This window comes from Aspergillus udagawae (genome assembly GCF_001078395.1).
Source record: "Aspergillus udagawae IFM 46973 DNA, scaffold_2, whole genome shotgun sequence".
NCBI classification, from domain to species: Eukaryota; Fungi; Ascomycota; class Eurotiomycetes; order Eurotiales; family Aspergillaceae; genus Aspergillus; species Aspergillus udagawae.
This window is the reverse complement of record NW_025091265.1, coordinates 2934238-2957570: the sequence shown is the minus strand read 5'-3', so window position 1 is coordinate 2957570 and position 23333 is coordinate 2934238. Positions and strand designations below refer to the sequence as shown.

The following is a 23333-nucleotide window of genomic DNA, read 5'->3' as shown; positions in this document are numbered from 1 at the left end:
TAGCAGTCGCGCGTCAAAATGTTGCTAATTTTTGCATCTGCTCAATTTCTTCAGGATCTGAACAAGATCCTCAATCATTCCCTTCACGGTATGGCTCGAAGGCCTCGTGGAACAAGATCTAAAATCGGCAACACTTGTGTTTCGTGCTATTTCTGGGTAATTGTAGCCAATTTCATGGGAACTTGTCGCAGAGGGATGAGCGTAACGCCTGGGTACTCATCAGTCGGCGGCAAGCAGATGGAGAGCCAGATACAACCGGTGATACTTTCGAGGTGCGTGGCTCGTTGAGGCGCTCGACTCTTCAGAGATCGAAGCGCCGAGAAGCAGCAATTGCGACGGAACGACTGTCTGTGGCACGCAGAGAAGACCAGAGAGCCTCAGCGAGGGAAATCAAAGTGTCCTGGTTTCAGTTCTCCCGTTTCTAAGAATATCCAAGTCGAAGGGATGTCGGTATACATGAGCACTTGAGGTGGTTGCAGTAGGCGCCGGGCCACACTTCAAGGTCGGCGTCAAGCTCGCTGAGTGGCTCATCCCTGACGATGTGCAGTTTAATTGACATGTTCCCATCTGGAATCGGCGAATCAGTGGCCATCAACAAAGAAAAATTAATTCGATTCAGACTGCATTAGGAGATTGGATGAAGGAACGCAGGTGTAAGAGAGGGGAGTGAGGTGCGGTTTGATGGCTTGCCGGTTTGCTGGCTTACTGGGATGCTTGGATGCTCTAAAGTACCTAGTAGTCAGTAAAGGAAAGGCGAACATGACATCAGCGGATTTGGCCGGTCGTTTCCGCACCGGCTCACATAGTTTCATGTTTGCCAACAAATCCCGACTCGACAAACATCATGACTATTCTCTCTCTCTGGCATACTGAACTTGGAAGCGCATACTGGACGAGAACATATCACGTGACTTGTGGGTTGCGAAGAAGCCCTAATCCTATCCTTTATGGAATACCAGGGACGTTCTTATAATGGCCATTTAGATTGTCATCAGGATAAATTGTGATATTTGAGAAGCCATAGCTCAATTAGAATATTAATATCAACAGCAACAGAGCAGCCAAATCACGCCGTTTGATCTGTTCGTGAACCCAATTCCAGTGCTGTTTTGGTTTAAACGCATCTGGATAATATACCCATTTCCCTTCGCTTCCGAAAGAAAAAGCCCAAAAACGATATCAAGGTGAGAATCAGCGCGACAAGCTGCTGCAGGACTCTATCGAGGCGCTGTGACTAAAACAAGGTTATGCTCGAGGGAATCTAATAAACCGTCTAAAAGTCTGATCATGTCCAAGGAGGAAAGGAAGAAAAAAAACAAAAAGAAAAGAAATTGTATCGTCAGGTTTCGGCAACGATCTATGCCTTGATTTCATACTTTCGTCGGAACATGTCGTCAATCTCGGTCAGGTAGTAAGTACCGGGGAAGAGCGTGTCGGTGTTGCCGGTAGGCTTGAAGTTCTTCTTCAAGTGGGCGTGCTCACGCAAATTGCACATCTGAAGATAGGGGTCAGTCAATCTGAGTATCAAGAAAGGGGATTTGATAGCTTCTTACGTCATCATAAGCCTGAGGAGGTAGGACGGTTCTGGCGTTGAGGCGCTTGTGCAAGTCAAGCTTCTCAACCATCCCGGAGACATCACCGACAATCTTGACACTGAACATGGAGCTGGCGAGGCCGCTACCGTACGAGAAGAGGGCGATGCGCTTGGGCTGACTAGGATCGAAGGTGACGTTGCTGAGCAAGCTCGCGAGACCGGCATAGACGGTGGCCGTGTACATGTTACCACACAGGGTGGCAACGTCGAGACCGGGACGCACACGCTCAGCGAAGATTTTCTTGGTCAGACCCATGAAGGTCTTCTCGACGGTCTTGTCGGTGAAAGACTTGTCGTAATCCAAGTCACGCAGTTCAGAAGGCACTTCGGCAAAGGCGGGGTGGCTGGGGTTGGCGAGGTAGTCATTGTAGAGCATGCGGCCATAGGACTTCTGCACCAGCTTGCAGGTTGGGGCGTGGAACAGGATGTAGTCAAAGCGGTCGAGGGGAGTCTTGGTCTCATCCTGGACTCCGTTTGTGCCATTCTGAACCTTGGCCTTGAGCACCTTTTCACGAGCGGCATAGGCCTTGTAGCAAGCATCAACAGCCTCGGTATAGCACCTGAGTGAGAAATGGCCATCAACGACGGGGTATTCGCTAGTGAGATCGGGCTTGAAGAAATCATAAGCGTGGGTGACGTAACTGCCACGGAGACCAGGCTCGAACACAATAGGGGCATCAGGACCGATCAGCATGGCGACGGCACCAGCACCACCAGTGGGGCGGGCAGCTCCCTTGGCATAGAGGGCAATGTCTCCGCAGACAACAATGGCATCTCTGCCGTCCCAGGCAGAAGACTCAACCCAGTTTATGCTGTTGAATACAGCGTTGGTACCACCATAGCAAGCATTGACGGTGTCGACACCCTCAATGTTGGTGTTTCCATGAGGAGCAAACAGCTGCATCAGCACCGACTTAACCGACTTGGACTTGTCAAGAAGGGTCTCTGTGCCGACCTCAAGACGACCGATAGACTTGGGGTCGATGTTGTACTTGCGAAGGAGGGAGGAGCAGGTGGTCAGAGCAATGGAGTAGATGTCTGAGGAGGTGAACAGTTAACATTTCGGGTGTACGAGGAGCAGGGAACTGGCAAGATCATACCCTCACGGTCATCACAGAAGCTCATCTTAGTCTGTCCCAGACCAATTGTGTACTTTCCCTCACTCACTCCATCGAACTTCTCCAACTCCGCCTGGTCGACACACTGGACATGCCATTAGCACTGTTGTGAGCTGGAGATGTTGGGCAGGACAAAGTGCAGGGAAAGTAGACCAACATACCTGACTGGGGAAGTAGACCTCAATGGCCTTGATACCAATGTTCTGGGGACGAGCAGACATGGTGGCGAGGGGGTTGCAAATTGGGAGTATTATGTATGGAGGAAGGAAGGTAAAGGTGAACACTAAAGAGGCAGTCTCTCACGCACAAAAGGGAAGGAGACAATGATTGCGAAGACGGTGAAGCTTAGAGGAGGAGAAGGAGAGGAAGAGAAGGAGGGAGGGCCAGGTGTACCTTTAAAGCAGTAGGCAGGAGGAAGAGAAAGAAGCAATGGCCGACTGATTGCCAGAATCGTCTTACCTTTTTTATTGCTGCTCCTCCCTCCTACCCCCTCCTCCCGTCGAGGGGATTTCTATTCCATTTTCTCAGAGGCAAACCAAAAAAGAATCGGTCCAAATGGGTCCCTCTTCCGTGACTAATCCTATACAGGTTTGGTGCTGTGGATCCACTTCTACTTATGGAGAAGTACGGAGGGATGCCTTAGGCTTCCGCATAGGTAGCTGGGACTGACCTGGCGAATCAGAGTGGAAACTGCGACATTGGAAAGACAAACATTATACATGTAATGACAGGAGTATGTATGCAGAGTCGACATCTATGGCAATTCTCGAGATGGCAGTGCATTGAGAACGAAGAGGGGAAACAACCAAAAAAGAGTTCCGAAAAAAAGGGGCAAGAAATGGAGCAGAGACTTCCCGCTAGCTCAATTATCCCAGATGCTTGTCATCAGTCCTCTCTGACAGCGATGATATTCCGACCAGTATTCCTATACCCTATCTGCATACTTACTATCAAGAGGATGGACAGCGACATACGCACTCACACACCGACTCCTGCAGTTACAAACTTAATTTCTCAAAGAGTATTTCTGGTCAGTTGACCCTTTTCAATAATGAAATTTCTGGAATCAACTTCACTATTACTATTGGGTTTGGCCATGCAGTGGTGAGCAAGGACTGCTCTAGCCGGGGAGTAGTGTACTGATGTTTTCGCAGCACAATAGAGCACAGCTTAATCTCCCAGCAATCATCCTCATGGTTCTGCGGAACCAAGTGGGACAAATTCTTGTGTCTCAATTCCATTACGCCAACAATCATAATCATAATTGGGCAAAAATATTTCTGATGTGTTGCCTGACTTGCCCTGCTGGGGGATCGCATCATGATTGATGTTGTACTCCGTTCAGTCTAGTGTAGTACTACTGATCGTAGATGATTATTATTAGTCCCCCATTACTCCATACTCCTTAATCTGACACTTATTCCATTCCTATCAGAGTCGCGGAGTTTCTACTCTTGATGATTGCCCATCAATCCCATATTGTCAGCGTTATTGTTCTGTAGACGCTGGTGGCCAGACATCTAGCTGCCTGATGATGTAAAATTGTTGTTCCTGCCAAGCCTGAGGACTACGGACGGACGGGATTACCTAGATAGACAGTCTTGAAAAGAGGTCGATCTTAGTATTTATCTCTATCGATCATCTGTCACTAGCCATCGTCTCGGCTGCAACGTTGAAAATTTACATATACTGACTGCTTGGCTCAGATGACAGGTATCCCAATTTCTTACAAATCCAGAAGAAAACGAAGATATTTATCAATCTTAGCTTGTGGCCTACAGAGTATGCTCTCTAGCTTTGACAGTGCGACTCCATATTGCCAGATTGAGATATCACCAGAGATCCAGCACTGAACCATCATCAAGGTATCGTGACACATATGGCATCATCCCCGTTTTCTCATCCTTCTCCTCCTGCACTAACACAGGATCTGGGTGCTTAGGAGTCACTCTCTAGAACCGTCCCTTCTCAAGTGCCACAGGTCTCCTTCGAACATCTCGACGTACTGCTGTACCCGTTCCAATTGAGCGCCTCCAAGAAGAATGTATACTAGATGTAGGAAGTAGTGTTTTTGGCAATTACTAATCCAACACCTCAACCAAAAGGTTCCAATGGTGATTTCACATCACCAGCCCTAGAACATGCTTAATGCTACCACAGCCCTAGTCCTTGCAGCCCCATGACACCCGAATAGCTCACGGGGGTTGTAATCTACTTGGGGAAAGGTGGTACAACGTTTCTGACCCGTACTTTCTTCGAGATTGCGCTTGTGGCAGATGCGTCGACCTACCTCTACCAACTAATGAAGTAGATCTTAGTCATTCTGTTAGTTAACTCTAAGTAAGTACACTTGGGAGCTATCTCTATAAAGAGAGCGAGTGAAATATATAAATCATGGTAGGATTCCTCCCAACGCGAGTAGACAAAGTCGTATACGACAACCATTACATGACAATCATTAAATGACATGCAGTATATGACATAGTATAAGCGGCATAATATATATACTCTTTCAACCAAACTCTCATAATTCCCACCATCGAAATAATCGAAGCCATGACAGATCGAGTGTGCTTAAGAGTTGTGCTTAACAGTTGGCATCATAACAGGCGGTGACAGATGGCTGAATACAGGTGCCTGGGCAGAGAGGTCCGATGCTGTTGAAATATTGGTGCATTGCCATCCAAGGAAGAGCAAAGTCAACATCGATAACATTCACAGGAAAGCTGGCACAGTATATCTTCCTCAAATTGATATTCAAAATTATTTCTCAGTACTCACTCGAATGCCTCCAATCAAAACCTTTCTGCCTGTTTGCGAATACGACGTTGAAAGCGGAGCGTGGGTCTCTTGGCTCTCTCGTACTATCTATATACGTATCTGCTCTGACGCCTGCGCCACACGTCTGACTATCCGTCTGGGGAAGCCAGTCAGTCTCACTCCTTTTCCCGTGAGAGATTATCTAGACTACAGAGTATCTCATCCAAGCTCCATCCACTCTCTCCTCTGTAGATCGATTTCATCCGTTTTTTCTTCGTGCCTAATACTTTCACTTTTATATATCCCCCAAATACAGGGAGTATGTCGCTCACCGTCGCTCCTTTCTCATCCAGATCATGATCCCGCTTACTCCGGCATCCGTGACGCTGTCTAACTTCTACGGCTCCCCCGAGCCACACCCATTCCGCCATGGGCAACGATAAGAAATTTGAATACGAATCACTCCCCATTCCAACCTACGAAGAAGCTATTTCATCCCGTCCAAGCTCCTCCAGATCTCATCTAGGCCCCGATGAAGCCAGCGACGATGCGGAACGACAGGGCTTGCTGCATAATGCCGACAATACCAGTGGTCCCGGCGGTCCCGGCGGCGCACGATCTCGGCCTCATGGATACCAACCGCCAACGGTTGAGTCCGTCCGTAACAGCCTGGACGATCTCGCGTCCTCGGGAACCGATTCCGCTCGGGGGTCGCTCGAGGAGTTGCAGCGGGAACTCGCTCAGATGGATGTGGAGGAAGCAGGGGTGCAATCGTCATCTCGGCGGTCCCGACTGGGGCAGCATTTCTCGAAACGATTCAGCAGCCTGAGCCGGACGCTCTCTGCGATACAGTTTCCTTTTCGCCGCTTCCTGCCAAACTTCCGGTTCACAATTAACCTCGATGGGGCCCGTCCACGCTTCCAAGACAATGGGTGCATTATCCTGCTACGGGTGTTTGGGCTACTATTGGTAGTCACTCTTGTATACGTGTTCTTCTTTTCGAACATCTTCAATCTGAATTCTCGATTCATGATGGGTCAGTCATATAGCGCCGCGTCGGTGCAGAATTTCCTTCAGGGCCACATCAACGAGACAAACATCGCGGAGAATTTGAGAAAGGTGACAAAGTTTCCTCACATGGCTGGTACCGAAGGCAGCTTTGCGCTGGCAGAATGGATTGAACAGGAATTCAAAAATGCGGCACTCGATGAAATTGAAATGGAGGAATTTCAAGTGTACCTCAACTATCCCAACGAAGGCGGAAGGAGGGTGGCGATCGTTGATCCGCCTGCCATGGCCTGGGAGGCTGCGCTCGAAGAGAAGAACGAGCAGACTATGGTTTTCCATGGACATTCGAAATCGGGAAATGTGACCGGCCATTTGGTCTATGCAAACTACGGTTCTCGAGAAGATTTTCAGCTCCTAGCGGACCACGGAATTGACATGAATGGCGCTATCGCACTCGTCCGATATTACGGCTCCGAGACAGATCGTGCCCTAAAGGTCAAGCTTGCGGAGATGGCTGGCGCTGCTGGATGTATCATTTACTCTGACCCGCATGAGGACGGGTTTCGGCAGGGTCCTGCTTTTCCAGACGGACGCTTTATGCCGGATGATGGCGTCCAAAGGGGCGCAGTGAGCTTGATGTCATGGGTTGTCGGGGATGTTCTTTCCCCTGGGTTTGCATCTACTCCTGAAGAGAAGAAACGACTCTCGGTCGAAGAGAGCCCGGGATTGCCGGGTATACCAAGTATCCCGATCGCCTGGCGCGATGCTCAGAGACTCTTGCAGGTTCTCAAGGGTCATGGTACAAAGGTACCTAAGGAGTGGGTCGGAGGTGTTCCCGAGGTGAAGGAGTGGTGGACGGGAGACGGAGGTTCCCCCAAAGTGAACCTGATGAATCTTCTGGACGAAGTGGAACGCCAGCCTATATACAACGTCATTGGGCGCATCGTTGGGTTGGAACAGCCTGAAAAGAAGATCATCGTGGGCAACCACCGCGACTCGTGGTGTCTTGGCAGTGCGGACCCAGGTAGTGGCACTGCGGTCTTCTTAGAGCTTGTTCGCGTCTTTGGTGAACTTCGGACTTTCGGATGGCGTCCACTGAGGACCATTGAGTTCGTCAGCTGGGACGCGGAAGAATACAATATGATCGGTTCGACGGAGCATGTGGAGAAAGCGATCGAAGCACTTCGAGAGAACGCATTTGCTTACCTGAACGTCGACGTTGGGGTGACCGGCAATAGCTTTGATGCCTCCGGATCTCCGTTGTTTCAGCGGATTGTGATGCAGATCCTCGGCCGCATTGCGGATCCCATTACGAACGAGACACTCAAGGACATCTGGGAGAAAGCCCAGAAGGAGTTCGGCCCTCTAGGTTCTGGCAGTGATTATGTAGCGTTCCAGGACATAGCTGGCACCTCAAGTGTGGACTTTGGATTCATTGGCGAGCGTTTCCCCTACCACAGCTGCTACGAGAACTATGACTGGATGACCAAGTTCGGAGATCCCGGGTTTCAATACCACAAGGCTCTTGGCCAATTCTGGGCTCTGCTTCTGGTCGACCTTGCGGATAACCCTATCTTACAGTTCGATTTGCAAGTGTACGCCGATCATGTGCATACCTATATTACCGATCTGGTGGCCTACGCCAAGTCAAAGAACGTCCCGGTTGCCCCCCAGCCTTTAGGGGACCGCGCCGTCGGAGAACCGTCCGTCAGCTTCCAATCCCTCTTTGATGCTGCGTCCAAGTTCAAAAACGACGCAAGAGAATTCGACCAATGGGCCCAATTATGGCACGACACTGTCTGGGGCGCCGGTGGGTTCGAAAATAACGTGATGGCCATCCAGCGACTGAACCATAACTCTCGCTTGGCCAGTTTTGACACCCAACTTCTGGATCTAGAACACGGCGGCGGAGTAAGTACCCTTCTCTTATACATCTCCAGCGTCCCCGACACTGACAGAAGTCTCCATCAGATCCCCAACCGCACGCAGTTCAAACATGTCATCTTCGGCCCCCAGCTGTGGTCCGGCTACGACGCCGCCGTCTTCCCCGCCATCCGCGACAGCATCGACTCGGGCAACTGGACTCTAACCCAGGAATGGATCGATCGAGTCGCCAGGATCATCCAGCGCGCAAGCAACAGTCTCTTGCATCATTAGACTCCTCCCTACACCTCAACCTCGCAGAAATCATTCCTACTCTCCCATCCGTCAACTTATACATACCTCCGTGCAACCTCAGTCTCTCAAAGCTATGTATACTTCTCATCATCTGTGCATCAGCCCGTACATACACAAACATACACACACTGCCTGATCCAGGCTTCTCTGCATCTCATCGCGACGGAACAAAGTATTTCAGATCTAGCGAATTGAACTCTCATTCTTCCGTATTTTCTTACCTATATCCTTTCTCCTCCATTCTTAGGAAGGAAGAGGACCTTCCTTGCCTTCCCTTAGCCTTTCTTGTACATATCCCCCGTCTTCATTTAGCATTCTTGTTTGCCTCTGAAATAAAGGTGTTGAATATTCTAGTTTTGCCTCGGTTCCACCTTTTGGCTCATTGATAAAAAGAATGAAATGAGAAGTATTGGCTCCCAAGCGCTTATGGATCCAGTGGATGATGTTATTTCATCTTGTGTCCCTGTACATTTCAGTTGTATAACCTATGTATGGGACTGCTGCGACATGAGGACAGAAACTCAGATAAGCCATTGAAGAGAACACCACCGTCTAGAGAATTAACCCAAACCAACCCACAAAGAAAATGAAATCCAGTTCCCCCAAACGCCTGTAGTATGTATTATCCCACTGTTATATATACAGCCCCAGTGCCAAGAAAGAGGGGAAAATGAGAGGGGATCATTAGTAGAATTCGCTTCGTTCGCAAAGTCTCAGTGATCCTTTGATAGAACCCTGAGTTGGGAAAGAGAGAACACGAGAATGGAGGTGTTGACCCCGTCAGGCCACTGATTAAGGCAGAGGAGAATATTATTAAAAGGATGATAAGATGGACCAAAATTGCTGCCAGCTGCCAGAAGTGCGATGGCTGCCTCACTTGCGGAAGCCTTCAACGCCCAGCATTGGAGTCTCCACCATCCGGTCGCAAGGGACACCCTCGTCGCGTCTTCTGGCAAAAAAACTGTCACACTCGGTGACAATCTGTGCCCATTCGGCGAGGGCTCGGCCTGCATACTTGCTGGCTACGACCCTGTCCGTCGCCAGGCACTGAGTATTCCTTGGGTCAAGGGTCTTCTCGCCGTCCGCAGCACGCTGTACTGGCCCCTGTGTCTCTTTGGTTGATTCTGCATCCTCAAGACCACAGTCAGTCTTGGCGCGTTCATCCAAATCAATTGCAGAGGCATATTCTGACGTGTCATCATCCGGTTTGTCCAAGTATCCTCGGAGCTGCAAGTGCAGCTGCGCTCCTACAGGAAGGCAGGGACCATAGAGACGCTTATTCTTGCTCGGCCATTGCGGCCGGTCCATCCATTCCAGCGAGAACCTGAAAGAATATGGCTGATGTGGAGTCTTCGGCCGGCTAGTCTCTCCAGTGCCATTCTGCTGTCGCAAATGGTCGTCCGAGTTCTTCTCTGTGCTGTTCATGGTATCGTGGCTCCTCGAATCCGAGTCTTCCGAGCTAGTGCTCGGAGGAGATGCCTCGTCATTATTTCTGATGCTGGAAGAACTGCCAAACATCGCCTTCAGAAGATTCCACCTTCTTTTCGGAGGTGCCTGAGACTCGGAGAAATCGTCGCCCTTGGAGCCTGCCGTCTGTTCGGTTGGAGCGGGAGGCACGACGCGGTCGAAGGAGACGAAGAGGCTCGGTGGCGTAATGTGGTTATCACATCGTATAATGATGATTCGGCGCCCCGGCGCTGGCGAACAGGGCGCAGACGATAGAGGGGCTTTATATTCCTTTTCAGCGTTTGCTTGAAAGTCTCGATAGTAAGACCAAACCCGTTGCAATCGATTCCAGAGCGTCTCGTATATTGTGCTACAGATGATATCGAAAGTCAGCGAAACCAAGGCAGGCGCATGGATGCCAGAGGGCTTGTACTCACGAGTCGAGCGGCGAGGGCTCCCCATTAAACCTACACAGTCGCCAACATAGGAGACGCTGAAAGTATGCGCGCACCATCGGGCTCCAGTGACTGAAATAGTGATAGAACAAGGATTCATCGAGTAGAAAGTCCAGGCAGAGGTCGGCTTTTCTTTCCTCACACGTGATCCACGTGCCCCAAACGCAAAAGAGAAAGGAGAACACTCTCACTTCAGTCAAAGAATTATGGCTCCGCATCATTTGGCGGCAAGCCGAAAGCCAAAACTTCCAGTCAAACAATTCCATATCCACAGTTTGAGAGTAGCGTGTGAGGATGGGAAGGACCTCCTCCACGAAGTCACACAACAAAAAGCATGCATTGTGGTCAAATAAAGAAGTGTTCTGAGCAGCAGTTTTCATGATGTTGCAGAATGACTCCGCAAATAGTAACCGCGCGCGTTGAGGCTCGAGGGAAGATTCAGACAAGAGATCACGCAGAAGAATGATCAGGCGATTCTCACCCATCGAGCGGTGGCTGTTAGCAGAGCCTAAAGGAAGAGCAGAAACTGTTGCATCGGCACCCTCAATAAAGTCATCAAAAGTGATGGCTGCGGCGGTGTGTGTACTCTCAGGCATCTGTGGGCTTGATTGTTTGTAGAGAGTGTCCTCCATGACTACAAGCACCTGAGCGTGAATTGGCAACAGACCCGGGGCCAGGATACGTTTTGGTTTCTCTATATCTGTCGGCAGAGCATCTGCATAGAGAATGTGAATATACTTGACAAAGACAAAGAAAAGATCTGTGTCTCGACCACACCACCTCGAAACCCAAGGGCTTTGCCACTGTATCTGAGCTGTACTCAAGGGCACTTCGGGCTTTTGCCGGAGATATCGAACGAGAGGCGTGTGGGAATGGAAGCATAGCGTCCGGAGCGCGCTAGGAAAGTTTAACCCAAGATCCTGGGTGAAAGCACGAATGTTCCTGCACCGTTCTACGCCTGAATCGGCAAGGATTCGTCGGAAGATATTCGCGGGGGTGTTCCATAAGCGCACGAGAATATCTGCCACGCCAGGACAGAAGAAGAAGGCGTATGCGCAAGCCTTTCCGCAAAATGCTACCAAGCTAGCAGGTGCATGCCTCATTGACATTCTCTCCACCACGAAGGCCATCTGAGACAGCAAATTCTGTACAAATATATTCCTGATGTTGTGATGGATTGACTCGATCAGGAAATCCGAGCCTGAAGAATCAGAGCTCTCCGATATCGAAGTCGAAGCATGATGGAGTGAATTGGGCGGCTCATCCCTGTTCGGGACCATTGGGAAAGGGATTCTCCATTCCGGCCGCATCATGATGCCAACAACCGCCTCTAGGTAGACTGGACGGTCAGTACCCGAAATGGATTGATTGTTCTTGCCATTGAGCATCTCCAGTAACCCGGTCCACCACTTGTTGAGAATATTGACGCGGCGGTCCAGATCTTCAGCTCTCAGAGACTTATAGGAGGCACGTGATTGGTTGCGATTCAAGAAGGGCAGCAGTGAAGAACGAATGACGTTGGCTTTCAGAGCACTCGACTTGGAATGGAATCTGTGTCGTTTAATTAGCCAACTGAAGCTCGACAGAGAGTGGTTCATATCGGCGCCCGGCATGACCGTACTCACTTCTGATAATCAGCTTCGAGTCCACGGAATACGCCCCATAGCTCATCCTTCTTTCGAGGAAGGTCAACATTTCTAGAGAAGTTTCCGGCGGTAACAGCTGCTCCTTTGGGCATGGGAGGGAGAATCGGGGTAGAAACATGGAGAGATGCGGCAAGTCTTTCCAAGGAATTCTTCGTCCGTAACGAATGAGGGGATGAACTACTGGGGGTGCTCGGACTGTCGTCTTGGCTTTGAGTCACGACTGCAACCATTGGACGCCTGGGGCGTTTGCTCAGAATGGTGCGTTTGCGAGAAGGCAGGACAGAGTCGGTCTCCTTCACTGACTCCAGTCGAGAGTTGGATTTGGATGGTAGACCCTGCGACTTCGACGGTGTCTGATCATCCGAGCGGGAATTTCGGGCCTTGGAGGGCTTGGGAGACGGCGAAGGGGATCGAGACTGGGAGCCCGACGAGCCCCAGGGTTTACGAGCTAGGTTAACCAGTCTACCGGACATGGAACGGGCCTTGGAGGGACGAGCGACGGGCTCCGGGGCTTTCGTCTCTGGATACTTGACAGGAGGTTTCGCGGACGCTCCGGAGGGTTCGGAAGCAGCGGTATCGTTCAGGTCCTCGGTAGACAGGGTGAATCGAGAGATGGCCACGCCCGACTTTTCCTTGTTGCGGCGTAAAGAGGTCCGTCGCAGAATGTCCTTCCCGGCAGCCACATCCTCCTTCGACGGCGAGGCTGAATCATTTGGAAATGTCAGGTCGGAAAAGGTCCTCCGCAAGCCGGGGGACCCAGGTTCAGTAACCGGAATATCTGAAAGGTTGTTGTAACTGGCGGCACGAGAAAGGAAAGCGCTTTCTTCATCGATCGGATTGGTCGGAATATCGACAGCGAGAGAAGACATGATCGAGTGTATATTCAATACTGTACTATAGGTCCACGAGGAGGTATCGTCCGAGGGCTGTGACCATTGCTCTCGGTTCGGAAAGTTGAATGACAGCTTATCTCGAGGTCGGATGAGACCAGCTCCTCCATGCAAGAGAAAAAGAGATAGGGCAGGGAGAGGACAAGAGACGAAGGGTAGAGACTCGTTGTCTGAGCTCAAACCATGTGCAAAGAGGTTGGCTCTACCGCATTGGGGCCGGCTGTATGGTTCTCAAGGGGACGGGGGAGGGCTGGGAAGGCGACGCAGCAATGGCTGAGCAGGAAGGTGGTAGACAGGCAGACCAACGAAACTCGGCGGGCTGAAGATTAGCCAGACGAACACGTCAGGCCAGGATACCTCGATCCGACTATGATGCTAATATGAGCCTCCTTTTCTTTTTCTGGTCAGCTTGTTATGCGCTGTCCAGCGATAGTATGAACGTGAAAGGGAAAATTGAGCGAGTGGTAATGCGGGCTGAACGAAGGAGGCTGCGCGGTTAATCGATCAACAAACGAAGATTCGGAAGTTGGAGATAAACGAAGGACCGGGGAACTAGGACTGATAAGGCTTCCCCTCTTGCTGTCAGACTCTGATCTATTTTCCTTCTTCAGGAAAAGATAGATAGACAAACTGACGCTCAATGGAAGAGGGGGAAAAAGGGCTGAAGAGGCTCTAGTGAAGGAGATACCTAGTGATGATGACGATGGGGAAAGGGTTCGTATTTCGGTGTACCCGCGTACCAAAGAGGTGGGACTTGGTTTGTATTGAATCAAACGGGGGCCCTAGGGTGCCTTGTGGGTTTCAGAATCCAAGGAGGAGCTTATGATGGGGATTTCGAAGTTGAGGAGAAATGAACAATAGTATTTAGCTGGATAAGGATTGTTCTTGTTTTCTTGTCGAAGAAAGGTTGTATGGCGTATGATACCTATTATTGTGCTACTGCTACCTACTATGTATGGGATACCTACTATGCATTATTGTATGCACATAGTCCGCTAGACCATAGGTAGATAAGATTACTTGGTATTATTAATATTCTAATTTTACTTATCGATTATTTTGTGATAGCGTCAAGTAGCATAACTTACATTCTTTGCAGTATTTACGTACCTAGGTACTATACCTAGGTACCTGTACCTAAGCTCTGGTAATTTACTGATATAGGTGCTCCGTAAGGTACTCCATCAGGTACTCCTAGATAATTTGGGTACGTACCCAGTCGCATATTTCTGCCTACCTATGCACATTTTTGTCGAGCTGAGCCACTTTTCCCAATGCTAAGACATGTCTCGTATTATTCCCTTGATGACTTGTCCACCCAAAAAAGGGTCCGTTTCCTGCAGATGCAAGGCTGAGATGGATCTTTAATCCAATAGTCTGTCCCCAGTTAGCGATGATCAATAGTATGCATGCCGCCATGACATGCTCGCAGTGGTGGTTGGATTGGAGACTCAACCGACCAGGCATGGTACAATAATCATCTGTATAACTACCTTAACTAACATGAGCTGGGCTCCCCCACGCATTAAACGCAGACATAAGAGGATAACAGGTAGAAAAATAGAGCCAGAACCACCATGTATAAATGGGTCTGCTCATCCATCGATACAAAATCGCCCATTTAACATTCGTACCTCATCATCAATGCTCAACATCAACACTTTATGATGAATGGCTGCCTAGTCTATTATCCGGAGCAAATCTACTCAATCTGATCGTCAAGAATGTTGTCCACTGTACTCACAGTGACAGGCGTCCCATGAACATTCCAATCAGAGTATGTCCTCCTCATCCGATCTTTATATGTTTGTAACATTAAGTAACCCCTTCTTGCCTTCTCTCTGTCCGTGTACCATCGCCCCAGGAGGGATTGAAATCGATCGCTGCACGTAATGCTACATCCTAAACTCTTTTACGTAGCTTCTAGGATCGTCCATCTATTGACAATGCAGGATCCACCATGGCGCAACGTAGCATCGATAACCTCTCGCTTAGCACCGATCTAGAAGGACTGGAAGACCGACTTGCGGCCTTCAAGACAGCACCAAGCCAAGCCAGCGAAACCGAGCGAACTCGAGATTCTTCTCCGGAGGACAAGATCTGGCGGTCTGATATTTCCAGACGTCCAAATTTTATACTTTCTGGAGCTGTCATATGTCGCCATGCGCCTGGACATCAATACTCGAGATTATCGGCGGAGCGGCGTAGGCATTTTGACCCCCCTGCGTGGGAGGCAAGAGCCAAAAGAGGTAATCAGAGTACATACTCTTGCATTGAACGACGGCAACGGACACGTTATGCTGTCTGTATTACGAATCGCCCTGCATGTCTTTTTCGATAGCTCAGTACGTCCTTGGAAGGGAATCTGGCTACGAACTTCTCCTGTAGCTAAGGGTAGATGGCTTTGATTCTTTGCTTCCATCTGCTCGTCCAGCAATTAGACTCAGTACAGGTGCGGAAACAGAATTAAAGACAAGATTCATAAGCGGCCATTCAGTTCCTGAAGGAGTTTTGGCAATTTTGGGGCCATGAATACCGCGCCCGCAGAACACTCAGTAATACAGCGGTGAGCAAGATGGAATCAAGCAACCTCAAGCGCATATATGAGCGTTATCTTGAGCCTGAAACCACAAGGTGAGAGTCGGTCAGGTCAGTCGAAATAGCCTGTTCTCCTAAAACATGCCTTCTCCGAGCACACTACAACCACACTATCACATCATTGCCCCAGGGAAAGATCCCTGCGCATATTTGCTTGCAACAGTAGAAGAAAGGAAGAAACAGGTTCATATGATCCGAAGTAGGTTTAATTTACAAGATTTCCTCAGGACTCATCAATGGAAGGTTTTCTCTTGTTCCCATCCCATTGCCCATCAGCCCTGATTTCTCAGACTTTGCCAGAAAGCAATAAACCTAGTGGTGAGCGGTCTCCTCCTCAGGCTCCTCCTCAAACCAGCTCTCTTCAACAGGAGCGGCCTCACCGGCGGCGGCCTGGCCCTCAACCTCAACATCCTGGCTCTCGTAGGCCTTCAACTCATTGGCAAGGTTGGCCTCCTCGGGGGACTGGGGCACAGCAGGAGCAGAGAACTTCTGGACGTGGGCCTCAGCGTCGCCGGGCTTGATGGGGGTGGGCTTGTAGGCCTGAAGTTGGCGCAGGTAGAGCTCCTGAACGGGGTCGGCTAGAACGAGTATCCGATGTTAGACAGTCCACAAACTCCATCATATACAAGAATTGCCCTCATTTGTTCACATAGAATAGACCAAGGGGATAATCGATCGGGACATACCCTGACGGACAGCGGAGGTCAGGAAGGAGCGGCGGGTAACAGAAGAAACCTGTTGCCGAGAGACGCGGGCGAGCAGGGAGCGCTAATCAGAGAGCAATTAGCAACCTTATTTTCCTAAAAACATTCTCCTACAGATGGGACGGATTTACCGAAGCTCTGAGAGTCTGAGACATCATCGCGGCGGGGTGATGAATGAGGGGAGAACCTGGGGATGGGGTTTCTTGCGAAGAATAATATGGCTTTGGTCCGTGAAGCCGACGTTGAACGTTCGATGGATTCTTCGGGACACTTCGGCTTGGCGGCTGACTCAGCAACCATGCGGCTCTTACTAACCACTCCAGTCGGCGGCGGCAACACTTCTTGACTTCACCTTTGCCTCTCCACCTCTCTCTCATCTCTCGGCTCACCCCTTTTGACTCGATTCAACAGATTGCAGTCAATCGGGACAAAGTGAAAATGGCTAGTGTTTCTACCTCTGCCCGTCCTGATATGGGCCAGTGGAGGAAGAACCTCTCGGCCCATGTCATCTGTCCCGAGTGCAGGGAGGTCCCGCCCAACCTCGAGTTTCCTGACTCACATGAGACAGTCTGCGGCTCTTGTGGTCTGGTGCTTGCTGACCGAGAGATCGACATGCACTCTGAATGGCGTACGTTCTCCAACGATGACCAGAATAACGACGACCCCTCGCGTGTCGGAGATGCCACAAACCCTCTGTTGAACGGTGACCAGCTTGAGACCCAGATCGCCAGCGGAGGCTCTGGTCGCGCGCGAGAACTGTACCGGGCACAGAACAAGCAGTCGAGCGAGAAGGCGAACAAGGCTCTGTTGGCCGCCTACAAGGAAATCGGGGCGCTGTGCGATGGTTTCAACATTCAGAAGAACGTCGCGGATACGGCCAAATATCTTTTCAAGATCGTGGACGATGCCAAGGCGTTCAAGGGAAAGTCGCAGGAAGTCATCATCGCCGGCTGCATCTTTATTGCTTGCCGCCAGTGCAAAGTCCCTCGGACTTTCACCGAAATCTTTGCGGTCACCAAGGTCACCCGGAAGGAGATTGGTCGAATCTACAAGGCTCTTGAAAAGTTCTTCACGGCTCAGAACCTGGAACGGATCAACGCCGTTGTGTCCAGTGGTGGTGTCCCAGACCCGAACGACACCTACACCGCGACAACTTCAACCAAGCCCAGCGATCTCTGCAACCGTTTCTGCAACCTCTTGGATCTACCGTACCAAGTTACGAGTGTATCCTCTGCTCTTTCCGATCGTGTGACGACTATGGGAGACCTCGCTGGACGGTCGCCTCTGTCGATCGTCGCGGCTTGCATCTACATGGCTTCTTATCTTATGGGCCACGGCAAATCCGCCAAGGAGATCTCCCAGGTTGCACACGTCAGCGACGGTACCATTCGCGGCGCGTACAAGCAACTCTACGCTGAACGCGAGCGCCTGATCGACCCCGAGTGGATCAAGGACGGAAAGGGCGACATGAAGAACCTGCCTGCTAGCTGAACGGCTACAGGCTTCTTCTCTTTTCCGAGTTCTCTAAGAATTCAAACCCCATGCGTTGCTACCTAGCGAGAAGCGTAAACACTTGTCCAATCGTTAGCTTTCGCGTGTTGTCATCTATCAATATCTCATGATACCCCCCCGCACTGAACATAAAGAAACAGCTTGTTCGGCTCGTTTATTAACTTGCATTTTCAAAGAGATTTCAGGTCATACCGAGCCAGAAAAAAATATTCGCATCATCTGGAAATTCCACATGCTTCGTTTTTTAGCGAGCGCTGTTCAGATTGCTAAACCGGCCATGCGCATAATTCGCAGCCACCGGATGCTTTTGCTGTTTGCTTCCATGCATGTGAATCTTCCTAACTTCCAAATTGAAAATGTAGTAGTCTCGGCATTCCGAGTCGAAGCAATTCAGGACGAGGATCTGAGAATTTTGCGGCGCAGCAGCATTGACGAGTTTTAAGGGCAAATTCGTCTAAATTACAAGTTTCTGTCACTATGTCTCCACAGCTAGGCCAGAATAATACAGATTCAAGTCTCCAGCTACCTGCAACGGCGTTTATTGTTGTTACATGCCAGTAGTACTAGCACTATTCCTAATTGTAAAATGAAGGTATCATCCACTCATGATCGGATCCTGGTCAATGACCAACATCATGAGCATTCCAGGGCGGAAGGAGTCTACATGAATGCTAGACGAAACTCATTTTGCTGCTGTCTCAAACTGACTAAAGAACGATGATATCAAAAAGGTCATAAAGAAGAAGATTCAATTGACCAAAAAAAAAAAAAAAAACGAAAGCAAGTGTTTTCACTGCTCCTCAGCAAGCACAGAGCCTTCCGACGCCTTTTTCCCGTCAGCAGTAGCAGCCATGGCTTCAATGGTGTCATCTACCGGAGGCGATGTACTAGGTTTGATTCCAGACTGTGCATCTGAAGACGTTTGCTGTACCTCGTCCGGCTTCGAGGGTTGCGCAGCAGACACAGCCGCAGCCTCCCCATCGGTGCTTGGTATCGTCTCAGCTGCCTTGGGTGCAGATTCCTTGGCCGCCGCCATCGAGGAAGGATCAGTGGATTCGCCGGCAATGTTCTTTGACAAAGCTGGGGCCATGGTGTCCTTCGAAGTCGAGATTTCAGGTGCAGCCGGCTCAGGCTGGTTGGCCTTAACTCCGGTTTCGACGGTCAGGTTGCCATCCTCACCAACTTGCCAAACATTCCAAGTCTCGGTGATCTTGATTTCGGGAATAGTCGGTAGCCTTGTGCTAACGTTCTCGGAAGCTGGCTTTCGCCGGGAAGGACCACGAGCTCTACCCTTGCGAGCGTCACTCAGTGGTGCCTTTTCTGCCGGAGCTTCCTCCTCCTTCTTCTCTTGGGGCTTTGGCGCTTGGGGACCCAGCTGCAGACGCGAATTTAGATCTGACAAGAACCCTGCTTTAAGTGCAGCAATCTTGCTTCCGTTGGGCCGAACGGGCACGGCTGGTTTTTCTTTGGCTGGAGCTTCCTCTCCGGCTCCACGGCTAATAGGCTTGGCTGGTCGAACAGGAATCTGTGGCTTGGGTCTATCCGGAAGGCTGGGCGGCTGTCGTTTTTCTGTTGGAGAGGTTGCTGGCTTCAAGGAGGCATCTACTGCAGGAGCCTGTTGTGAAAGCTTCGGAGGGCGAGATGGGATAGCGGGTTTCGATGGTACATCGGGACTCTTCACCTCACTCTCCTCCGAGGGCTCGATTGTCGTCACGAGTCTCTGGCTCTCAGGTACATCTTCCCAGATGTCTCGACTGGGGAACCGCTGTTTACAAATCTCAGGGCGCGGTTGAGTCTTTTCTTTTGATTCTTCGGACTCAAGGATGTGTTCTGCGACCTGGTGAGGGTCAAGGTGAGGAGCGTGACTGCGGCGGAACGACTCCTGTTCCGGCGTCTCAAACGCCTCGTGCTTAGGAATGTCCGGTGTGGAAACGGTGGTATGAAGCTGCAAACTGTTGGGAGAATCTTCCCAGATATCTTCGCTTGGAAATCGGTGCTTGAGCATTTCAGGGCGCTGCTTGAAGCGGTCCGTAGCGGAAATGGGCTTCTTGTCCTTATCATCCTCGGGGAAGAGCGGTTCGTACTCCTCCACGTCATCAAGAGGCGTGTGTGTCTCTTCACGTTCGTCGCGCGAGTTGTATCTCACGAGAGCGGGCATGCCACCCTGGTGAGTAGCAGAGCGACTATTTGAGCGACTGTGGTTAACGCTAGGAGTGCGACTCCTGCCATCATAGTCGCTAACCCGTCTATCGAACGCGGGAGAGATGGCAGGATGTTGAAAAGCCGATTCTGGGCGGACTTCATCGGCAGCCAGAATAGGTTCATCTTCATCTTCAAGACCCACGCCCGCTTCACGGGATTGTTCTTCAGGGGCTGGGGTTGGTGCGAAACCATCCGGATGATGAAGCGGGTGGTATGGGTCATCGACATGGATAACACCAGCGTCTTCAGACTTGCCCCCCTCTCGCTCAACGCCAGCCTCTGCAGCGGGGACGTCCGCGTTACGCAGGTGGGACTCGCCGATTAGGCGCGAGCTGCGTCGCGATTCGGGAGCCGGCGTCGCCATACGGTGGGTGTATTCATCCGTGGCAATATAACCGACCTCCTCATCTGGAGTACCCGCAACATTGGGGGAGGTACCAAGACCAGAGCCGGTCACAGCAGAGCTACGGACGATCTTGTTGAGATCATCGCTGCTTAGTGCCCAATCCGGGCGGGGAGTCCCGACGCCAGGGCCATATTGCCCGTGTTCGACCTTGACGTACTCGTCGGGATGCTTTTCATACCAAGCCTTCTCAAACTTGTCGGTGGCAGGCACACCATGTCCATGGAGTCCATAGCTTCCAGGGGGTAAGGAGGCCTCACGGCCGCTGCGAGTTCGGTGATGGTGGCGTCCCTGGCGTTGACCTCCGTGCTCCAACTGATAGGGGCTTGGAGACGGTGCTTGCACATCACCGGCATTGGGATACATGGGAACTCTCTGACCAATTTCAGGAATTCCGTGCTCGTCAGCGGTAAGTTGGAGAGAGCGTCGACGATCAGAGGATGCGGTGGAAGAGTCTGCGCGCGAGCCACTTGCTCTGGAGTGAAGCGAGCGACTAGAGCGCTCGTGATGGTCATCAGGCGCCGGCGATCTAGACAGACCGAGACCTGCAGCAGCGGCCTGACGCGAATCTGTACGAGTGACAGCCTGCACCTTCGCCTTGGCGCTCGAACTGGGCAATGATGGTCGGGGCGCATGGATCTTGAGATCACTGCCCACATTCCTGGTCTCCGCCGGAGTACCAATTTGGTGATGGCCATCTGACACATTGCCAATGTCTAGGTTCTGGTATTCGATACCCTCTTCTCCAAGTGACGGTATCGTCACACTTGGGGGTCGCTGTGGAAGGTCGTTGGACACGGAACGAGTCAATCCCGCAGCGTTCGGAGGTTCGTTCAATGGAGAAGGAGCATAGCTGTCCCGAAGAGGAGACACGGAGCGTTCAACGCGTCTATTGGGACGAGGAGGGATCTTTGGCACGTCTGATATCGACTTGGGGTCAAGACTCGACTGAGGAGACCTCGATGGTCGAGGAGGAATGACGGGGGCTGCTTGTGTCGCCATGATTCTCGTAGGGATATGAAGAACCTCAAATTAATGCTAGAAAGTAGAGCTTCAGACCTGATGTTAGCTAAGGTTTGATCAAGTGCTGGGGTTGAAACTTGAAGGCGTCAGGCTTCAGGAGAACAGATGATAGCGGGCAGCTGTGCTAGCTAAAGAACTTCCCCGCACCTTGGGCTGCAAGACGGAGATTGAGTGGATGGTGGATTGCATCAACGGTTCCCAATGTGCTTGGTTGCTCTAGGGCCATTGAGACAAATCCATGGGATGTTCAATGGGTAGGCGCCATTGAAAAGGGGAGACTCCAGTAGTAGGAGTCACAGGCTTGAGATAAGACAGATCTAGCAGGCCGCTGAGCTGATAACGCTCTTGGCTTTGCCATGTGCAAGCCCACATAGAGATCCCAACGTTCCCCGATGAACCAGAGCAAAATAGGCAGCCATAGCAGGGAATATAGAGGGGACTGATAACATCATGCAGCATCATTTGCTTACCGATTGTGGACCAATTCCAAGAACTGATTGCTAAACCGGCTCAAGCTTTTGGAAGATGAGCGAATGGAAGGAAACAGAACAATTGGCGAGCAGACGGCTTCAGAGATTATTTGATGGGTAGATGGGAGTGTAAGGAGAGTGAATGCAGAGAATTCGGATAGGAGGAGATGTGGTGATGATGGTGGAGAGAAAAGAAGCAGCAGCAGGAGTACTAGAGGCACATAGTAGCAGGCAGATGATGTATGACTTTTTGCATGGCAGAGTGGCCGTAAATCCAGCCTAACCGCTTTCTTCCTGCCATGGCCCACCGCCCCGTCGCGTGACGTTCTCTGACGGCATCAAAACGCTGGGCCCCCGCTGTGTCTGGCCCTTGTGGTACAACACTGTTACAAAACAGTCTGGTAACAGAACGTGGGCTGTAAACCACTCAAAAGTCGTTCGTTGCAATTGCGGGCGGGTACCTCAGGCTCATTTGCTTTCCATTTAAGGGTTAGTGGACCTCCCTTCTCTGATCTTCCTTTTTTTGGTTTTTTTCAATGATGATGATTCTCAATGGGTGGACACTGTTGGGCACCTTGTAAATTTTCTATCTGCCACCCAAGAATTGGACTGAGATCTCTTCTAATCCTTTACATACATTTAGCTATGTAGGATAAAGAACATGTGGAATCTATGTGGTCAAGGACTCCGTACCTGGAATTTTGCCAGGTACAGGGTACAAGTAAGTAGTACTCCGTAAGTTGGGTTGATACAGCGGGAGTAAATGCCTCAGGTCTCTGGAGTGACTTTTGTGCCAATCATATTCAACAATCCGGCGTGAGGGATATACCGATGCAGTAGCTGCATAATAAGCGGTATCACCATATCTTGTTAATCTGAGGCATTTTAACATTGCTCGATATCTACATGGGTGGATTCTATCAAATACAATTCTTGCATCTTCAGACCATAAAATTGAGCATTCTCATGGACTCTATCTGAGGACCAGAAGACCTGATCTAGCGAGTCTATTATGGGTAAACCACCCATAGATAGAAAGTCACATTGGAAGGCTAATCTGTTTGTCACCTCCTTTCTCTTTACTATTCAAGAAAAATCCCTCTGTCTCCTGACCCCAGAAAAGCGATAAAGCAGCTGTGGGTCGGACTAGACCATGGCCGAAAAACCATAGTCGTCAGTACGGGTACATGTATCCTTACGAAGTTACAAGGTACCTTACCCAGTGGGGCTCACCTGACCGTTCACACTCATTGAATGAAACAATAGAATCCTTCTCTTGTGGCTGTGCGTACTCTAGTTCTAGACAATGATAATAATGAGCCGTAG

The 23333-nt window shown here is 50.5% G+C and overlaps 6 protein-coding genes across 6 annotated transcripts; 2 read left to right on the top strand and 4 right to left on the bottom strand.

The window, feature by feature from the left end:
* Positions 1-1357: 1357 nt before the first annotated feature.
* erg13 (hydroxymethylglutaryl-CoA synthase) lies at positions 1358-2933 on the bottom strand (the record flags this gene model as incomplete). Its single annotated transcript, XM_043288312.1, has 4 exons — positions 1358-1495; positions 1554-2632; positions 2695-2797; positions 2874-2933. The coding sequence occupies 4 exons, from the start codon at positions 2931-2933 to the stop codon at positions 1358-1360; spliced, it is 1380 nt and encodes a 459-aa protein (XP_043144247.1).
* A 2968-nt stretch (positions 2934-5901) lies between these two features.
* Positions 5902-8637, top strand: Aud_003358 (M28 family metallopeptidase; the record flags this gene model as incomplete). The annotated part of the gene is made up of 1 exon (XM_043288311.1): positions 5902-8637. The coding sequence occupies one exon, from the start codon at positions 5902-5904 to the stop codon at positions 8635-8637; it is 2736 nt and encodes a 911-aa protein (XP_043144246.1).
* Positions 8638-9531: 894 nt separating this feature from the next.
* Aud_003357 (DUF1765 domain-containing protein) lies at positions 9532-13074 on the bottom strand (the record flags this gene model as incomplete). Its single annotated transcript, XM_043288310.1, has 3 exons — positions 9532-10474; positions 10542-12110; positions 12185-13074. The coding sequence occupies 3 exons, from the start codon at positions 13072-13074 to the stop codon at positions 9532-9534; spliced, it is 3402 nt and encodes a 1133-aa protein (XP_043144245.1).
* A 2931-nt stretch (positions 13075-16005) lies between these two features.
* Positions 16006-16555, bottom strand: Aud_003356 (ATP synthase subunit H; the record flags this gene model as incomplete). Its single annotated transcript, XM_043288309.1, has 3 exons — positions 16006-16271; positions 16380-16461; positions 16529-16555. 3 exons carry the CDS (start codon positions 16553-16555, stop codon positions 16006-16008), a joined length of 375 nt encoding a protein of 124 aa, XP_043144244.1.
* A 280-nt stretch (positions 16556-16835) lies between these two features.
* On the top strand, positions 16836-17888 carry Aud_003355 (transcription factor SUA7; the record flags this gene model as incomplete). Its single annotated transcript, XM_043288308.1, has 1 exon — positions 16836-17888. The coding sequence occupies one exon, from the start codon at positions 16836-16838 to the stop codon at positions 17886-17888; it is 1053 nt and encodes a 350-aa protein (XP_043144243.1).
* Positions 17889-18699: 811 nt separating this feature from the next.
* On the bottom strand, positions 18700-21516 carry Aud_003354 (Aim21 family protein; the record flags this gene model as incomplete). Its single annotated transcript, XM_043288307.1, has 1 exon — positions 18700-21516. One exon carries the CDS (start codon positions 21514-21516, stop codon positions 18700-18702), a length of 2817 nt encoding a protein of 938 aa, XP_043144242.1.
* Between the last annotated feature and the right edge of the window lie 1817 nt (positions 21517-23333).